Genomic DNA, 17,448 nt, shown 5'->3' on the forward strand with positions numbered 1-17,448 from the left:
TGTAATGTAATAGGCCCTTTACGGTAAGTGTTTGCGGCGTGCCTGGCAGCGGCCATGGAGAAAATGTTTTCACGCTGAAGCGCTAATGAACGTAACGCTTCTAACTCGTTGGTTGGGAAACGTTTTGCGAGGTTTTCCGCTGAGACAACCCAACTGTCAAAATAAAATTCAGATACAGCTTAAAAACATCGCATCAATTGTACAAATTTCGGTTTGAAAATGACCACGAAAAAAACGCTGCTCCTCCATCCTTCTTTCTGAATGTTCGTTAGTTAAACAATTGAAACATTTGAAACCCACACTACCATTTAGTATATTATAGAACATACTTAACGCGCCGTTTGTTCGCTTTTTTAAGAAAATGGTAATCATCCGTGTATTTCACCAGTTTTAGTAAACTTCACTCGGAAAACGATCACATTCATCCAAGGTTTGTTGGCATCATACATCGACCATAGTTAAGTGATAGTAGGGGAGATTGGTTTTAACTTTCGAAACAAATAATTACATCTATCGAAATCATTATATCCCCCCTGCCCTTGCACTAGACCTTGGCCTTGATGATAAAGTGTGAGAGACTACCTTTTCACTGCTCGCATGATGATTTCAACGAGCCCTAATGAACTATCCTTTAACAACAGGAGACTGACTGAGGTTAGCTTACTTTGACCGACAAATAAGAACTATCCTTCATAGCGGTTCACTTAAAATGTCTTTTTCCCTCAAACATATCCTTAACAAACCTATCGAAGTGTGATAACTGAGATGTGCGCATCTTAATAAATCTGGTTTTGGTTGTTCGTTAATCACTGAGCTTTAATTTATTCCTTTTTCTTGGGAAGCTGATAGGAACACACGGCATGCCATGGGATGTGATCGAAAGTGGTACAATAGTTTCACCTTATTGTCCTTAGCTTGCAAAATTAAACCAAAAAGGAGAAATGTTTGATGCCAACACTGTTGTACATGGCTTTCCAGAGTTTAATTCAAAGACTGTCCCTCTCCCCAGCCAATGGAACAAAGCGTTCTTCTTGAAAAGAACAGAATAAACGAGAAAAACTAAACAGAAACGTCTACAAACTACAATAATGGTGTGTCTATTACTACAATTCGCACTCAACTCCAAACTATACTTGGCTATTCCTCGCATCTCGCCTCCAATAACTCTATTGGGTGGTTCAAGGGTAAAGATATAGCGTACTCTCTTACAGACTAAAAACTGATCGCGTACTGCTGTCGTCGATCCTTGTGGTTGTGTGTACAGGACAAAATGCATCCCACGTGCGTACTACTGGCTCGGGGTAAATCCTGCTTTTGCTTAAACTATCCTTTTCCTATCGTAGTGAGGAATAAACTCTACCGGAATTCCCTTCTGCTACTGCCACCTAGCCAAATAAACTATGACATTAAGTTTCTAAATATTGTTCAACTACGTTTCGCTCGCTCTAAATACAGCCCGAAACCCGGATGATATTACTCCCTCTTTCTCCCTCTCGGTTTATCGGTAGGGTGATGCGCGTCCGTGACGAGACGCGCAAGTGTGTTTTAATTTAAAACAAAACCTATACGCATTGCTTAACCCCTACCTGAACTGTTAACACCTTCGCGACGCGTACAGAGATGTTCGAGCGTGTTGAGAATATCGCCAATCGGCTGGAAACATACATTCTGGCGTTACAACGAATCCACGCTCGAAGCATGACATGGCGGGTGGAGCTGTTACACACAGCGGAAAGAAGGGATGATTTGTCGTTTTGTAAACAATAAATGCATTCAACTGAACTTTAAACTGCGAAGGTGTTCAAAGAAAGACGGCCGACCGTTCCGATTCAGGTGTTAGGCTGCTAGGACTTTCATCGATGAATCGAAACGCGGTCTCTTACCATTACAGCTTCACACTCTCCCTCTCTCTCTCTCTTTCTACAGTAAGGATAGGTTTGGATCTGAGGAGCTATCTTACATCATACCGCCCATGCCTCCCATGCCTCCCATACCGCCCATTCCTCCCATACCACCCATCGGGCCGGCCGGTTCCTCCTTCGGGATCTCCGTCACGACCGCTTCGGCCGTGGTGAGCAGCGACGCAACGCCAGACGCATCGGACAGCGCCGTCCGGACGACCTTGGTCGGATCGATGATGCCCTTCTCGATCATGTTCACATACTCGTTGTTGAGCGCATCGTATCCGAAGTCGCCCTTCAGCTCCTCCACCTTCGCCACCACCACCGACCCATCGACGCCGGCATTCTTGGCGATCTGGGTGCACGGCATGCGCAGCGCACGGCGCACAATCTCGATGCCCGTGTTCTGGTCCTCGTTTGCTCCCTTCAGGTTGGCCAGGGCCGGTGCGCAGCGGATGAGCGCGGTACCACCACCGGGCACGATGCCTTCCTCGACGGCGGCTCGGGTTGCGCACAGAGCATCGTTCACGCGGTCCTTCTTTTCGTTCACCTCCACCTCGCTCGAACCACCGACCTTCAGCACGGCCACACCGGACGACAGGCGTGCGAGACGCTCCTGCAGCTTTTCCTTCTCGTACTCGGACGTCGTTTCCGCGATCTGGTCCCGAATCTGGTCCGCCCGGCGGTTCACGTCCTCCTGCTTGCCGCGCCCCTTCAGCAGCAGACAATCGTCCTTGGTGATCGTGATCTCGCCCACCTGGCCGAGATCGGACAGCTGCACATCCTCCAGCTTGACCAGATTCGCATCATCGCCAAACACGATGCCGCCGGTGCTGATGGCCATATCGGACAGCGTCGACTTGCGGTTGTCGCCGAAGCCGGGCGCCTTTACCGCGGCCACCTGCAGGCCAATCTTCAGCCGGTTCACCACCAGCGTGCTGAGCGCCTCGCCGTCCACGTCCTCCGCAATGATGACCAGCGGCTTGCGCTGCTGGTTCGCCATCTCCAGCGCGGGAATGATCGACTGCACCGTTGAGATCTTCTTCTCCGAGAACAGCACGAGCGCGTCCTGGAACTCGACCTTGGCGCCCTTGCTCGAGTTGATGAAGTACGGCGAGATGTAGCCCCGGTCGAACTTCATGCCCTCGATCACCTCCAGCTCGTCGTTCAGCGTCTTGCCGTCCTTCACCGTAATCACGCCCTCCTTGCCGACGCGCTTCATTGCCTCGCTGATCAGATCGCCGATCGCGCGGTCACCGTTCGCGGAAATCGTTGCCACCTGGGCAATCTCCTCGGGCGTGTTCACCTTGCGCGACAGCGTCTTCAGGTGCTCTTTCACCGTGTCGACGGCCAGCATCACACCGCGCCGGATTTCGACCGGGTTGGCACCCTTCGAGATCTTCTCGAAGCCCTCCTTTGCGATGGCGCGGGCCAGCACGGTAGCGGTCGTGGTACCGTCACCGGCCTCCTCGTTCGTGTTGTTCGCCACATCCTGCACCAGCTTGGCGCCAATGTTCTGGAACTTGCACTTTAGCTCGATGCCCTTCGCCACCGTTACACCGTCCTTGGTGATTTTGGGCGAGCCCCAGCTTTGTTCCAGGATGACGTTACGTCCCTACGAGATTAAGAATGGGCGCGAGAGACAGAAAGCGCGCGTTAACATAAATGATCGAAGGAATGAGGACGCACCCTTATCAGCAGCGCAACAATGTCTTATCGCACTTGCTACCCCACACCAAGAACCTTCTTCTATAACCCACCTTTGGTCCCATCGTGACGGCAACGGCATCTGCTAGCACATCGACACCCTGCAGCATTAGGGCACGTACTTCGGGCCCAAAGCGCACATCCTTAGCGTAGCCACGGCTGGCAGCGACCTGTCGGGCGGCAGCAACTCGCAACACTGTTGGCAAACGGAACATTTCTGGAATGGAGTGAAGATTAAGAAACAATTTAGAAAAACGGTAAGATTGCTATATTTATGTGATTTTATTAAGTAAATAAACTTATGAGATACATGAAACAGAAAGAGAGCGCGATCGACATCGCCCTATCCCGCCTTAACTTCTAATACAGTGTACAGTGTAAAAACGACCCACATCCCTACACTTCGTCCTCAAAAACCAGGCAAATTCGACCGAATGCCAGCAATTTCCGCATTGCTTAGTGGTTTCAAATTGAACCCGCGCAACGGCTGATCGTGCTCGAGATCGCGCTGCTTTGCAACCAGCAGCTTCTGCTCCATGCGTATTCGTTCGATCTCCGCCTCCGTCGTTTGCTGATCCTTGCGCAACAACTCAACCGCGGTGTGGCGGTCGCGTTTCATGAGCATCGAACCGATCGTTATCCAAACGCGCTGCTGCGTCTCGGGAATGTGCTTCTCGATCAGCCGGAGCGCCTCGCGCGTATCCTGCCGCCGTTTGTCCAGCTCCACCAGCTCTTGCTTGTAGGCCAAAATTCGGTCGGCAACGCGCTCTGTTTCCAGTAAGATTTCCGTCAGCTTGCGCTGATCGGATACTTTCGTTTCCATGGCAAAGAAGGGCGTACGTATTTGACCCTAGCAACCGGCGCACACCATGTGCGTAAGAAGGGACCGCAGCAGTTGCGAATGTACGACCAATAGTGACTTTGGCTTTGCCGGTTCTGTCAGGAGCGTGTGTACGATGGGGAAAGGCGATTGCAGAATAAGACAAAAGGAAATATTAGAAAGCAAGCATCTGACCGAGGAATCCAGCAACCAATTCCTCCATATTGTTACTACTTCAACATCAAATCATTGATAACCAAAAGCTAAGTGAAGCGACGTGTACTGCATCGGTCCATTACCACACGCATTCGGCATGGGAGGCAATGGATGGGAGTTACGTAATTACGCAAGCACATGAGGGGTCGTCAGTCCGGGATTGCTTACCGGAGTATGAATGAAAACTCTACAATTTCACCATAAAATTAGGCATCAACATGTACAGGTACGAAAGGAATGTAGCCTCCCATTGCCCATCACTTTCATTATTACACAAAAATAGTAATTCGCATCCAGTGCTCCGCAACGAGCCGGCACACTGCGAGGATGATGAAATGTTCTGGAAAACACGAGAACTACCCCAGACACACCGTGCCCAACACGCGACAAGCGGTGTGCATAAAAACCTAACCTAAAACAAACGCGTCTTCGATGCACTTGAGTAAACCTTTTAAAACATGCTTGTTACGCACTTTTTCTAGACTTACCGCTGTTTTGAGATGATACTTTTAGCACAAGTTATACACAAAAACTTTCCCTATTCCCGGTTTTTCGTTCCGGAGCGCTGGTCTCGTGCGTGGATACACCTCGTTTTTCGGGTGGCTGTGAAATGACAATCGATAGAAACTTTCGGGTTCGGTTACCATTCGCCCCGGCAACTTGTGCAGAGTTGGTGGTCTCCTTTGTTTCGACCCACCATGACAGCTGTCAAATGTGACAATTCATACAACGGGCACATTGTAGGGGTCCTATGACCCATATTTTACATGAATGTTTTTATTGGACAATGTTTGTTTCATTTTATTCTAATGTCTGCTAAAAAAGGATAATCCTAGTCAATATCAAGTTATTATAACTTCAAATCTCTCAAAATAGTGTTTAGCATTCTAAATTGCGCCCCCTACAAAACGTTCCGGTTTTATTGTTTTAGCAATCAAATAGCCATGTGTGCTAAAAGTAAAAGATATAGGTACAGTAGAGCGTCGATTATCAGGAGCGGATCAACCGGCGGGTGGATGAACCGGCGGGCTTCATGATAAGATGAAACTTGTCGAAACACATTGCAAGAAAAGGATAGCAATATAATGATGAGTTGTAATAATACGCCATCTATTGATCAAACCAATGAAGCTGTGGAGCTTTCATTTTTTTTTCTATGGATATTTAATTTTCCAGTCGTTTCAGCTTAATCTGTGGCGCTTGGGTACTTAAATACATTTTGTTTTGATTTAATCAATCCACACAAAGTAACACAGGTAGTATCTTCTGGAACTTTTCGGTGTCATTGCGTTTCGGTGTCAATTATTCGCTTGCACTTGCAAGCGCACTTGTTTCCAGAGATAAGAAGTACTTTGCGGAACTATGGCGCTTTTTAACTAGCACTCGGTACACTTTGGAACCTTGCGGCTGTTTAGCCTGATGTGTACCCAAATAGCCAGCTCGAACTCCATAGCTGATTTGGGGCTGTTTAACAAAAAATCGTGCCGATGTCGTACTTTTTGGCTGATTAAGAGATATACGATACGAAGAGATATATTAAGAAGATATTAGCCTGATGTGTATGGTTCATGATAGAACTTCAAGGCTTGTTAAGAAATTATAGCCTTAATTTTAAGACTTTATAGCTTTTTAATGCATGACATCGGTACGAGGTGGATCTTCTCAAAGTGTCAAAGACTGGTGCCGTCAATCGTCTCATGCCATCATCATCTCTGCTGCACAAGTCTTATCTAACTAATCTAATTAATTGAAGAAGGGATTTTATGTGAAGCGATTGTTTTTGTACAATGAATTGTGATACATTTAGTGTAATTTATGAATATTAAGAATTTAAAAATACACAGATACACACAAACAAAACAAAACCTGTTGTTCATTTCATCGATGACGCTTGCTTGAAAATAAAACACAATGAAAAATAATCCCCGGCACCCTGGCATAAGGAAAACAGCTTAGGCGCTTTTTAGAAGGGCCACCTGGAACTTTGATGCTGTTTATCGACTGCAAAAGGCGAATTCAAGCAGTGGTCTTTAGCATGCCAAAATTGGCAGCAATTTTTACTATTTGGGTATCTAGTGTCTAGTGATAGTTTCTATAATAACATTCTACTAATGATTAATCGATTGATTCAAAGTGAATTGTTAGTAAATCGAGGGAGTTTTCCGTCCGGTCCCGAGCTGCCCGGATAATCGACGGTCTACTGTACTCGATACCCTCGCAATGATTAACGGGATGCTCCTGCATATAATTTTGGCCAACTGTGACACGCAACAAGCCCATAGTTAGCCATGACCGTGCAGCGCTGCGCACCAGTCCCAGTGTGGATTAAAGGGAAACAAAAGAACCCGAATGTGCAACGGTAAGTTTTCATTCATAAAAAGACCGGCAAAATTTATCAATGAACGAAAGCGCGCACTTTTGCAACCTGCTACTCGTCCGGTGTAGACGTACTTCTTTGTACCATTCGTTCGTCCGTGTTCGTGTGTGTCCGTGCGTGTCCAGTGTCCTTTGTCTTTTTCTAAATTTAAAAGGATCAGCTTTTAAAGCCATTTAAAGGGCCATCAAAGAATAGTTATTTTTTAGAGTTTGTAGAAGTTGGTTTTAATTTGTTCCAAAAAATGTACACCATACGCGAGGAAACGTTCGAGCTGGTGAAGGAGGTGGTTCTCAGTGAGGAGGATCTATCCGCATGCGGTGCGCTGGTGCCATCGAAGCTTACAGGCCATATAGTGTGGAAAGACCACCGAATGCTGGATTCCGTGAATGAAATGTTGGCTGAGCTCCGATTGACGGACGATCTTTCCAAGCTTCTGTTTGCACGCTCGGCGGCGTCTGGCGCGACTTTTGCCCCTGAATTGTCACCAACCGATTCGGATGGGTCGAGCAGCTACTCGCTCTTCAGCAGTGGCTCTTCCGAGCTGGATAACGAAAACATGCGGATGGTGTGGAACGAGCTGTCCAGCGATGATGCCCAACAGGACGGGTGCGAATTCTGCACAATCGAACCGAGTGATAGGTAAAAGGCGCTTGTCGAACGCGAGTGGAAGTAGCGTTACTTATTATTCTTTCTCTCTCTCTCTGTTTTTTTTTCTAGACAATTCTATGTCAAGCATCAGACTTATGTAAACGGAAAGCTCTGCTGTCCTGTACTTGCGGCTTGGGAAATGTTAGTACGCTTAAATAATTTATATATGTTTTTCTATAACGCATTTCTTTGCTTGCAGATCTCAACGTGACACAGCGGCTAAAAAAATTGCCATTAAAGAATATGGAATGTGTTTTAAAACCACCCATCAGCAAAAGTGCAGCAAAAACTGAAAACCTCAAAATTGTGCTTTTTCAAGATTCCGACATTTTTATATTCATTATTTTATTTCACATATGGCTGTTGGTTAGTCAAAGGTTCTAACTTTTGTAGGATTAAGCATTTTTTATTGTACTTAGCAAAATGTAACACCATGTTCCTTATTTATTTTAAAAATTTCTCACAATGTTCGTAAAATTGAACCAATCGATATTTGCTACGCAATTTTTTTAAATATTCACTCCCAATTTAATGATCTTACGCTCCTATGAATTGAAAAGTATAAAATGAATTATATATTTATACAAGTAAAAGTAAAATAATCCTTCTTTACAGTACAAACTGCAAATACAAACTAACAAGGTTAGGGTAGTTTAAGGATGATAGAAAGGGTAAACAAGTTAGATAGGGGTTTTTTTTAACGATATTGTTATACGATATTGAAGGTTAGTGTTGGTGAAGAGCAAACAATCAAATTCGATACATTAGTTTTCAAGACATTAATACGTATCATAAAATGGAAATTATAAATCAATCGCTACAATATAGTTAAAATATAGTACAAAGGTAAACAATTAGAAAAGGGTATTATCTAGAGGTCTTTAGAATTGTAGAATGATACAGGATGAAAAGAGAATCCTTCTGTCATGAGCGATATAATCAACAATCAAAATATAGTAGATTAAAATAAATTTTCTTATGTAAGTAAACCAATTTTGTAACAGTTTTCAAGTAGTTGTTGTTTTTGTGTTATTATTTACCTCTCTCAACCATTTAAGGCAAGTGATTTCTTGATGGAAGCTTGCAAATTGAAGAAAAAAAAAACACACACGCACGCGTAAACTGCAATGGACTCTTGAATAGTTTGAATGTACTTCGTCTGCAAAAAAGCAAGTGTTAAAATGTTTAGAATCGATTTTTCTGTAATAAATGTCAGTTATAACAGAGTTTGTACAGGTGTTTTCTCGATTTAGTGATCAAATTTTTAAATTTGAGATTACATACATGCCCAAGATCCAATGAAGTAAAAAGAACGAATTTTCTATTAGCATAAAACATGTTAAAAACGCTCTAGCCATGCTACAAAATCGAGCAGTGACGTTGAATAACAAGCAAAGAGCAGTAGAGTTTATTCTCATTTTTAAATAAAATATTTGTTGAAATATTGTATACAACTTTTACACGTTTTCTTCTGATCTACAATAAAATATTTGGTCCTGAATCTAATTAATTTAACTCTTATCATCACTATACCAACGCTATTTCCTACGCTAATTCCTACGCTGAATTCCTACAATATTTCTACGCTGCACATTTACTACCGGGTATGGTTTATCGAATGGAAATGGAATTGTATCGGTTACAGACCTGAACCAAGTGCAAATATCGTTTCGAATCCAAATCCAGAACAGTTTCTGCTACTGTTCCTAAATATAAATGAAATCGGGAGCTATTTCTGGATCAGCATGGGTTCATGATCGGTTCCAGGACTGGTATGTGTTCAGTATCAGTTCCAGGTCCTTTATGGGTTTACTTTCAATTCCAGGACTGATACCGGTATGGGTGCATGATAGTTTCCAGGACTGGTATGTGATAATGATTGGTTCCAGAACCGGTATGGGTTCATGATAGGTTCCAGGACCGGTTTATGATAGATTATAGGGCCGGTATGGGCTCAATATCAGTTCCAGTACCGGTATAGGTTCATGGTAGGTTCCAGGATTGGTATGTGTTCAGTATCAGTTCCAGGTCCTTTATGGGTTTACTTTCAATTCCAGGACTGATACCGGTATGGGTGCATGATAGGTTCCAAGACCGGTATGTGATATATTATAGGGCCGATATGGGTTCAGTATCAGTTCCAGTACCTGAATGGGTTAATGGAAGGTTCCAGCACCGGTATGGGTTCATGATCAGTTCCTGGATCTGTATGATCAATATTATTTCCTAAACCGGGTTAGGGTCAGTATCGGTTCCTGGCCTGGCATATGTTCAGTAACCAGGTCATGTGCAGTTCTTGAACCAGAAAATGCTTTGATTTTAGTTTTGGGTCTGTTAAGGGGTCGTCCTAAGTACATAATTTTAATTGAGTTTCGAGACCATTGTTTTCAGTGTACTTTTTACAGTAAAGGAGATCTTTTAAATTTAGTTGCGTAGCCCTGTAACCTGGCCACATTAACTAGTGATAGAAATTATATTGAAGCATGCTTTTCGCATAACGATTTGTGTAACTTGACCGGATTAAATTTCTTATGTTAGAATTCATTTGAAGCAAAAAGACAAAATAATTTAAAACATGTAATTTTTCTCATCAATCTGCCTGTTGCATAGAAGGAAACGGTTTGTGATTTGAACGTTCCGGTTTATGTTCCAGCCACATGGTGCCACAGGGCATTTCTAATGGGTCCACATCACACCCTGACAGTGGTGTGCAATTGCAAAGTGCAATATTTAGCACCTGCATTAACGCTGCTAGACACATAACGGTACTGCTGCAAAAAGCTTGCCATGCAGCCTGTACTTTCCTTGCGACTGTAGCTCATTTTAGTTGCACTGTGAACATCTGTACGATCAGTACCATGTGGGGAGAACGTTGGTACCTAGTCCTTCTCGTGATATCCTCTCTGGTGCTGTGGCGTTACGCAGCATCATCATCCTTCACCATGGAACGCCAAGAACGTGCCGCGCTTGTGTTTCCCCGGGGCAGTTCAATGGGTGTAAGTGACCGATTGAAGGCCCATTCAGGACAGTTCGGTTCTATTTATTAAAGTATCTCGACTTATGTCCCAGTACCTTTTAGCCATCGCCATCCCACTGCTCGTGCCGGGTCGGAACATCTATCTCTCGCACAACTTCGAAGCGAACTACGGTGTCCCATCGAACGAGACGCAGTACTTTCTCTGGTATCAGCGCTTTAAGGATAGCGGTTTTAACATCACCAAAGCGATCGCAACGAATCGACGGCGACGCAGCAGTGCGACCCAGCAGCCTGGGCTGAGCCGACGCTACTTCTACGATCAGCTCGAGGAGCGCTTGGAGCTGTACGGGTTCAATGCGACCGGTTGCATGGAGCGACTCATTTGCGAGATGTCGGAACTGCCACTCCACGAGCATAATGGTGTGTTTGGTGATGTGCTGAGTGTGATCTTCAGGTAGGATTGGTTTGTATTAAAACTTTTCGGAAAACGTGAAAAAGCTATTTGTTTACTATTTTCCAGGCCATCGTCTTCCGTTCGCGAACCACTGCCCGTGTCATACTACGAGGCCGAATCGCGAGGAACCATTGAGGGATGCCACCGATATCGGGCATTTTGCCGTAGAGATCTGCTCGGACTGGTATCAACTGTGCTGTAGTGCGTGCCACCGTCACGTTCCCATTTCTTTGCTCTCTGTCTGTGGCTAAGCGCGCTTTGAACTCTCCAAAACGGGAAGACAATAAAATCGGTTAATTTAATTAGAGCTTCAAGCATCAGCGTTTTGTTTCTGTTGATAGGCCGAAAAATGTGTTGCAGTGGATTTGGAATGTTTAGTCGTGCTTAACGCTACCGAGCAGGATGATCACCCTTTATCGCTGGCTAGTGATGTTGGCCGTACTGTCGATCGCGCTTAGTGACGGTGCTGCCCCGGAGCATGACGTTGTCAAGAGCCGCCAGAAACGTATCGTGTTCCCACTTAACGCTGCTATCGGTGTAAGGCGGAATACGTTTGGGAGTGTGAATCAAGTTTACTAAAAAAACTAAAATTAATGAATTGTTTCTACCTTTATTAGATCATTTTTGCCATTGCCGTACCGCTAGGCATACCGAGCAGGAACATCTTTATGTCGTACAATTTTGAGGGCAACTACAACAGTCCGCAAGATGCCAACGTCTTCACCGAGGGGTTCGGTAACTACGTAAGTACTGGCTGTTTTTTTATGTGTGATTTTAGTGAAAATTTCTTCAATTTCTGGTTATTTCTTACGTCAGATAAAAGGTATCGTGGAACCACTCACCGCACCATCCGCCCCGGTAGAGCAGTATGGTATTAGAAAGCGAAGTGCGCAAGAGGGTGTGACTCTGCCCAAGATCACACCGCAAGTTACACGAAGGCAGATGTACAAAATGCTCCAGAAACAGCTTCAGGGGTATGGTTTTGTTTAAAAGAACATTATAACTACATTCCTACATACTAATTCTTTATGCCATTTACAGCCAACACTATCATGGAAAGAAATGTCTGAAGCGCATGATTTGTGAAGCGGCATTGCATCCCTTCAGTGAAGCTAATGGCGTTGTTGGAGACATAATGCAGATACTGTTAAGGTAGGGAAGTCGTAAGTGAACCGTACTCGATGCTCAAACGGATCTAACAAAGGTTACATATATTGCAGTCCCTCGACTTCAATGGATGAATTGCTGCCGAAGGAGTATTTAATCGCGGAAATTGCCGGACAGAATGGATCGTGCGACGAGTATCGAAAAGACTGCCCAAAGGATCCGCTTGAGATTGTTAGTGTTTTGTTTGAATAAATATTTTATGTACGCATATAACTGTTTGTTTAATTTGTTATTAGTATTAAGACTCCTCTTTCCGAAGTTAATAATTAATCTGGAGTCTATATTCCTGCGGCCTATATAATCCGGGGTCTATTGGGGGCTTTCCTTTTTTCACATTTTGATTTAAAGCTTTATAATTGTCACTTCTATAGAGCCAATATGTTCTCTCTAAAAAGAGCTCAGTTCTCGGTGACCTATTTAAGGAAATATGTCAGCGGTTCAGAATTGACGTCGAATGCTCTGAAGATAAAAACAGTAACGCGTGAAAGGTGCCAAAAACCAGCGACCATAACGGAATTAATTAGATCAAAATTTCACTAGCGACGGAAAAACAACGATCTATTCTATCAAACGTATCGATGAAAGACAGTTACCGTCTAGCGTTCAAACATGTGCAACGTACTCCAGTGGCTACATTTTATCCTGCCCTTGTTGGTGGTACCGTTTGCCGCCAGCGAGAACACAACCGGTCACGATGGCCCGCTGCAAGAGGAGGGACGTCTGCTGATCCGTGGCAAACCTGTGCTAGTGTATCCGGCAACGGCGCCCACCCGTCACCAGCTGATCGGTGGTATCGGTGTGCCTGTGCAAGGAATTCCTCACTCGGTCGTGTTTGGCTGGGTGTTGAAGGCACAGTACTATCTACCGAGCGTGCCAGGGAACTATGAGCCGATCAATCTCGAGAACTGGAACGAAAGCCGGCGTGCGTTTCCCGATCGTACACGCCGATCGATCGAACGCTATGAGGTGGATAATGTACGCATTCGGGTGGAACCACTGCCGTTGAAAGATGTTACGAGCAATGCGGCGCATGGCGACGATGATTACTACGACGAAGAGTTACAGGACGAGTTCAGCGATCATGAACAAGTAGTGCCTGGGGAGGGGCAGATGAATTCTGATGATGGAGAGCCTAAGGATTCTCCGGGCGAGGCGGAAACGAACGCACATCCGGAAGATTATAATGTGCCCAACGGGAGATGGATGGTGTATAAGGCGATGGAAGGTCTTAGCACTGGATATGGTTATGGCGGTAGGGCCTGTGTGTTGCGGAGCATTTGTGAAGCGGCTGATGTGCAATTTACCCACACCGGAGGAGTGTTTGCGGAGCTGCTACACATCATGTTTAGGTGAGTGCTAGGGGGAAGTAGTGTTTTGAGTGTGTATATTTAATATAATGTAGTAATCTAGTACATCGTGATATTCTACAATGGATGTCAATCAATTTCGTGTATAAAACTGCTCAACTTACCATAATACCTCGAAATGACAGTGGACAGATGATCGGATATTCATCAGCATTTTACTTGAAGAGCTCATGATCCAAGACTCCCTTACTATAACTCGTCTGTGGCCAGAAATTCAATCTTTTTTAAGGATTTAAATTTTATAATAAAATGCCAAGGTCAATTAGTTCTGTTGGTCCGCTGTTTAAGTTAAAAAAAAGATGTGCTAGTTATGTTAAAAGTAGTGTCGTTTAATTGGTAGTGTTGTTTAGTGTAGTAAGTCATGTAAATTAGGAGATACTTTGACTGACAGCTGTTTGATGATGATTATGTTTTTCTTGAACTTTTTATTTTTTGCTCTCATGAGATTACTTCTTTTTGTTATGGAAAACACAAGAATAATAATAATAATAATAATTAAAGATAATCTTTTATTTTAAATACCAATAGACAAAAATTAACATTGAGTAATCAGTAAATTAAAAAAATGTATGTGACTTCACAGTATTGATACTCGCGCGCGACATATGTGATTCTCAGTTGTATGTGAGCGAATGGTATGGGAGATCCAGGGTTCACGGGTACATGGATCGACACGGAATGTCTCTTGGCTTTGCCTACGTAGACGAGGTGTGAAGTTGATCGTGTTGTGGGGGTTTTTGGGGGTCACCTATGTGGGTGGTTTACCTGGTTCTCACATGTGACCTGTGCATGCTTGCTAATATCCACATCCGTTTCCGTATTTATATTTTGTTTGTAACATTAAATTATTTTTTTTGGGGCCGGTCTGGTGGTACAGTCGTCAACTCGTACAACTTAACAACATACCCATCATGGGTTCAAGCCCCGAATAGACCGTGCCCCCATACGTAGGACTGACTATCCTGGTATGGTAACAATAAGGCAGGCCTTGACCGACAACGGTTGTTGTGCCAAAGAAGAAGAACATTTAATTGACTCATTATCGCTAGATAATTCGTCTATCTCACTCCTGCGAAGGGGTATGAGGTGGGACACATCATCATCATCATCATCATCATCACCTTTTTTCTGATGAAGTTGATGTAAGTGGAACATAGTTTGTTGTACCCACGATATGCCACGATTTCAACAGTTTTGCAGTCCACAACCTGAAATACAATTTTAACTAGCCCAAATCAGTCATATGTCATATGATTGTCTTATAAATAAATGGGTTGAAACATAGCAATAGAATAAAGGTGCCTTTCATGGCCATAGTTTGAAGATTTAAATGAAGATTTTAATTAAATAGTAGAAAATTTTTATGTAAATATACAACTATATTCAATGTAAGTATTAATTAATTATCAATTAATTAAGTAGTTATTTTTGAAACATTATCGTTAGCACAATTATGTAGATTGTAGTTAGATGGTAGGAAGCAAGGCATTCAGGACCTCATCCTTTACATTAATTCCTAGTTTTCAACCCACTCGAAGGTCCTGTCGATTATACAAATTCAACAGATTATAAAGTTCGCATTTAAATTTCGAAGCTCTGATCATATCTTTCAAACAACATTCTCTCTCTCTCTCTTAACAGCCTTAGCTAATCAGCCATTTACGTGTCAAAAGTTCGCTTTACACGAAGTAGATGCCGCTATTTTCATAATAAAACAAAATATGAGGAATATGGTATTGCATCTGAGTGCAGACTTCTTCAAGATTGATATTTTTCTATCAGTAATATTTATCTCTTTTTTCGCTCCTCTTACTGTTGCTACATTTTTTTCATTCTGTTAATTCAGTTAATGTTATAGGCGTATTTTTACTATAGATTTGTTCCATTATTTATTTCATTTCCTTCACAAACTCATTGCTTTTATTTGTTTTTTTTTTTTAATTTTTCAGTCCCTCTACGACAAAAGAACCAATCTCGGAGCACCGGGACAATGAGTACTTTCGGGCAGAACAGTTAGGCCGAGCCGGAGCACCCTGTTCTAAGCTATTCCACGAATGTTCCATTTCCCTGCTAGACATGTTCTCCGGTGTGCATGATCTTCACCCAGCAGCATCATCATCGTTCGAGCCCAAATAACATCACTCCCATCAGTAACTTTCACTTCCAGTACAGTTCTGCCTGCCGTACTACGGTACATGAGAAAGTCTCAGCCTCGATGTGACACCGTTTACACAACACAAGTGACCAATAAAGTAATATAAATAGCTACGTATTCATATCGCACTTCTTTTACTTCGGCTTTGCCACCATTCTAATGCAAAAGAGGTCATGCAATACAAAGTAAGTCGAACGGCTGGGTACATTCTGCCCTCAACAGGCTCACCCCTCGCCGCTCCGAGGGAGAAACACCGCACTGCAAGGTGCTTAATCTATCACGGCAAGGTGCTAACACGGGATGGCAAGTACTTGTTAGTCAGCCTAAAAAGGAAGCCTCTTCTTGGGGTGCTCGCAACCGTGGCAATCATTTCAAACCATTTGCTCCGCTTCGGTTTCGTGTGCGCGTGTGGCGATCGTTCGCGTTGCAACGCAGATCTACATTCCGTTTACTCCACGTAATTCCAGCGCTCAAAATCGTTCACCCTTGCAGGATGGCACGGCGGATGGAGCTCAGCTACGTTCTCGGAGTGCTGTTGCTTCCGCTCGGGATGGCCGACTTCATACCCTGGCTGATCGTGCCGGAAACGGCCCCAACACGCCATCAGCTGATCAGCGGCATCGGTATCCCCGTCGGCACGCCGGAATCCATCACGAGCGGCTGGGTCATGAAGGCGCAGTACTTCCTTCCCACCAAGGTGGACGACCTGAAGCCACAGCTGTGGGACAACTGGAACGACAGTCGGCGGGCCCTTGCTAGGCGCGATGTTTCCGGGCTGCACGTTCCAGTAACGCAGCTTCCGATCGGTCACGCGGGACACGAGCGCTACGTGGTGGACAGTGTGCCGGTACGCGAGGAACCGCTCGACAGCTCCAACGAAGAGGAGTTTGACGACGGGGACGACAGCTACTGGAAGGAACCGGAGGATGAGCAGATTTTGCAGCAATCGGACGAGGATGGGCTGCGGTGGCCGGCGGCCAAGGAAATCGATCCATCCCAGCTCGACGGCTACAGTGCGGAACAGTCCCGCTGGACCACGTACAAGGCGATGGAAAAGTTGAGCGAAGGTTACGGTTTACCGGGCCGTGCGTGTGTACTGCGCAGTGTTTGTGAGTCCGCGGCGGCACCGTTTACCCACACTGGCGGTATCTTCGCCGAGCTGTTGCATATCGTTTTTACGTGAGTTTTTCAACGCTGTGTGTTTGTCTGTGGTTCAGGAGAACAATGTTATAATGTGTATACCTTTATGGTTGTTTTCCATGATCATCTCAGCCCCTCAAGCACCGAGGAACCACTGTCGGAACATCGGGACAACGAGTACTTTCGGGCGGAACAGCTCGGACGTACCGGGGCACCCTGTGAGCGTATCTTTCCCGAGTGCGTACACTCGCTGCTGGACATCTTTACCGGGGTGCATGATGGGGAAACGAACACGATGCGATTGCTACACGACGAGGTGCAAGCCTATCTTATGCGGAAGTGAGTGTGTTTGAGGGCACTAGAACGGGCGCTCACGCAGACTCACGCTGTCAGAAACGTTTACTAGTCATGTTTCGGGTATCTTTCCGCATTAAATGTAAGAGCTTCTCTTTTTTGTGCGTAATAAACTAATTTTACTTCTTCATCTTGTAAGACTTATTTTGGAATACTTTTTTAAAC

At 44.5% G+C, this 17,448-nt stretch overlaps 6 protein-coding genes across 6 annotated transcripts; 4 read left to right on the forward strand and 2 right to left on the reverse strand.

The window, feature by feature from the left end:
- Positions 1–789: 789 nt before the first annotated feature.
- LOC120948463 (heat shock protein 60A) lies at positions 790–5,248 on the reverse strand. The gene is made up of 3 exons (XM_040364811.2): positions 5,133–5,248; positions 3,662–3,825; positions 790–3,516 (listed from the first exon to the last, which is right to left on the reverse strand). Exons 2-3 carry the CDS (start codon positions 3,821–3,823, stop codon positions 1,957–1,959), a joined length of 1,722 nt encoding a protein of 573 aa, XP_040220745.1. The 5' UTR covers positions 3,824–3,825; positions 5,133–5,248; the 3' UTR covers positions 790–1,956.
- LOC120948464 (p53 and DNA damage-regulated protein 1) lies at positions 3,872–5,249 on the reverse strand. Its single transcript, XM_040364812.2, has 2 exons — positions 5,133–5,249; positions 3,872–4,544 (listed from the first exon to the last, which is right to left on the reverse strand). The coding sequence occupies exon 2, from the start codon at positions 4,429–4,431 to the stop codon at positions 4,018–4,020; it is 414 nt and encodes a 137-aa protein (XP_040220746.1). The 5' UTR covers positions 4,432–4,544; positions 5,133–5,249; the 3' UTR covers positions 3,872–4,017.
- Positions 5,250–10,359: 5,110 nt separating this feature from the next.
- Positions 10,360–11,346, forward strand: LOC120950618 (uncharacterized). Its single transcript, XM_040368804.2, has 3 exons — positions 10,360–10,665; positions 10,739–11,100; positions 11,167–11,346. Exons 1-3 carry the CDS (start codon positions 10,528–10,530, stop codon positions 11,300–11,302), a joined length of 636 nt encoding a protein of 211 aa, XP_040224738.2. The 5' UTR covers positions 10,360–10,527; the 3' UTR covers positions 11,303–11,346.
- Positions 11,347–11,502: 156 nt separating this feature from the next.
- On the forward strand, positions 11,503–12,459 carry LOC120950619 (uncharacterized). The gene is made up of 5 exons (XM_049607677.1): positions 11,503–11,637; positions 11,718–11,843; positions 11,917–12,074; positions 12,142–12,252; positions 12,321–12,459. Exons 1-5 carry the CDS (start codon positions 11,503–11,505, stop codon positions 12,457–12,459), a joined length of 669 nt encoding a protein of 222 aa, XP_049463634.1.
- Positions 12,460–12,811: 352 nt separating this feature from the next.
- On the forward strand, positions 12,812–15,967 carry LOC120951968 (uncharacterized). Its single transcript, XM_040371000.2, has 2 exons — positions 12,812–13,616; positions 15,584–15,967. Exons 1-2 carry the CDS (start codon positions 12,877–12,879, stop codon positions 15,768–15,770), a joined length of 927 nt encoding a protein of 308 aa, XP_040226934.2. The 5' UTR covers positions 12,812–12,876; the 3' UTR covers positions 15,771–15,967.
- A 103-nt stretch (positions 15,968–16,070) lies between these two features.
- Positions 16,071–17,405, forward strand: LOC120950180 (uncharacterized). The gene is made up of 2 exons (XM_040367995.2): positions 16,071–16,968; positions 17,062–17,405. The coding sequence occupies exons 1-2, from the start codon at positions 16,283–16,285 to the stop codon at positions 17,270–17,272; spliced, it is 897 nt and encodes a 298-aa protein (XP_040223929.2). The 5' UTR covers positions 16,071–16,282; the 3' UTR covers positions 17,273–17,405.
- Positions 17,406–17,448: the final 43 nt, after the last annotated feature.

Source organism: Anopheles coluzzii, chromosome 2, assembly GCF_943734685.1.
Source record: "Anopheles coluzzii chromosome 2, AcolN3, whole genome shotgun sequence".
In the NCBI taxonomy this organism is placed as follows: domain Eukaryota; kingdom Metazoa; phylum Arthropoda; class Insecta; order Diptera; family Culicidae; genus Anopheles; species Anopheles coluzzii.

What these genes read in the sequence shown, in the direction of transcription:
- LOC120950619 (XM_049607677.1), top strand. Translation starts at nt 11,503, where the DNA reads ATGATCACCCTTTATCGCTGGCTAGTGATGTTGGCCGTACTGTCGATC. An exon ending in CCGAGGGGTTCGGTAACTAC is followed by an intron (nt 11,844 to 11,916) that starts GTAAGTACTGGC and finishes TTCTTACGTCAG; the next exon opens with ATAAAAGGTATCGTGGAACC. An exon ending in CTCCAGAAACAGCTTCAGGG is followed by an intron (nt 12,075 to 12,141) that starts GTATGGTTTTGT and finishes TGCCATTTACAG; the next exon opens with CCAACACTATCATGGAAAGA.
- LOC120948464 (XM_040364812.2), bottom strand. Translation starts at nt 4,431, where the DNA reads ATGGAAACGAAAGTATCCGATCAGCGCAAGCTGACGGAAATCTTACTG.
- LOC120951968 (XM_040371000.2), top strand. Translation starts at nt 12,877, where the DNA reads ATGTGCAACGTACTCCAGTGGCTACATTTTATCCTGCCCTTGTTGGTG. An exon ending in CTGCTACACATCATGTTTAG is followed by an intron (nt 13,617 to 15,583) that starts GTGAGTGCTAGG and finishes TTAATTTTTCAG; the next exon opens with TCCCTCTACGACAAAAGAAC.
- LOC120948463 (XM_040364811.2), bottom strand. Translation starts at nt 3,823, where the DNA reads ATGTTCCGTTTGCCAACAGTGTTGCGAGTTGCTGCCGCCCGACAGGTC. An exon ending in CCGTCACGATGGGACCAAAG is followed by an intron (nt 3,517 to 3,661) that starts GTGGGTTATAGA and finishes TTAATCTCGTAG; the next exon opens with GGACGTAACGTCATCCTGGA.
- LOC120950180 (XM_040367995.2), top strand. Translation starts at nt 16,283, where the DNA reads ATGGCACGGCGGATGGAGCTCAGCTACGTTCTCGGAGTGCTGTTGCTT. An exon ending in CTGTTGCATATCGTTTTTAC is followed by an intron (nt 16,969 to 17,061) that starts GTGAGTTTTTCA and finishes TGATCATCTCAG; the next exon opens with CCCCTCAAGCACCGAGGAAC.
- LOC120950618 (XM_040368804.2), top strand. Translation starts at nt 10,528, where the DNA reads ATGTGGGGAGAACGTTGGTACCTAGTCCTTCTCGTGATATCCTCTCTG. An exon ending in CCCGGGGCAGTTCAATGGGT is followed by an intron (nt 10,666 to 10,738) that starts GTAAGTGACCGA and finishes CTTATGTCCCAG; the next exon opens with TACCTTTTAGCCATCGCCAT. An exon ending in GTGCTGAGTGTGATCTTCAG is followed by an intron (nt 11,101 to 11,166) that starts GTAGGATTGGTT and finishes ACTATTTTCCAG; the next exon opens with GCCATCGTCTTCCGTTCGCG.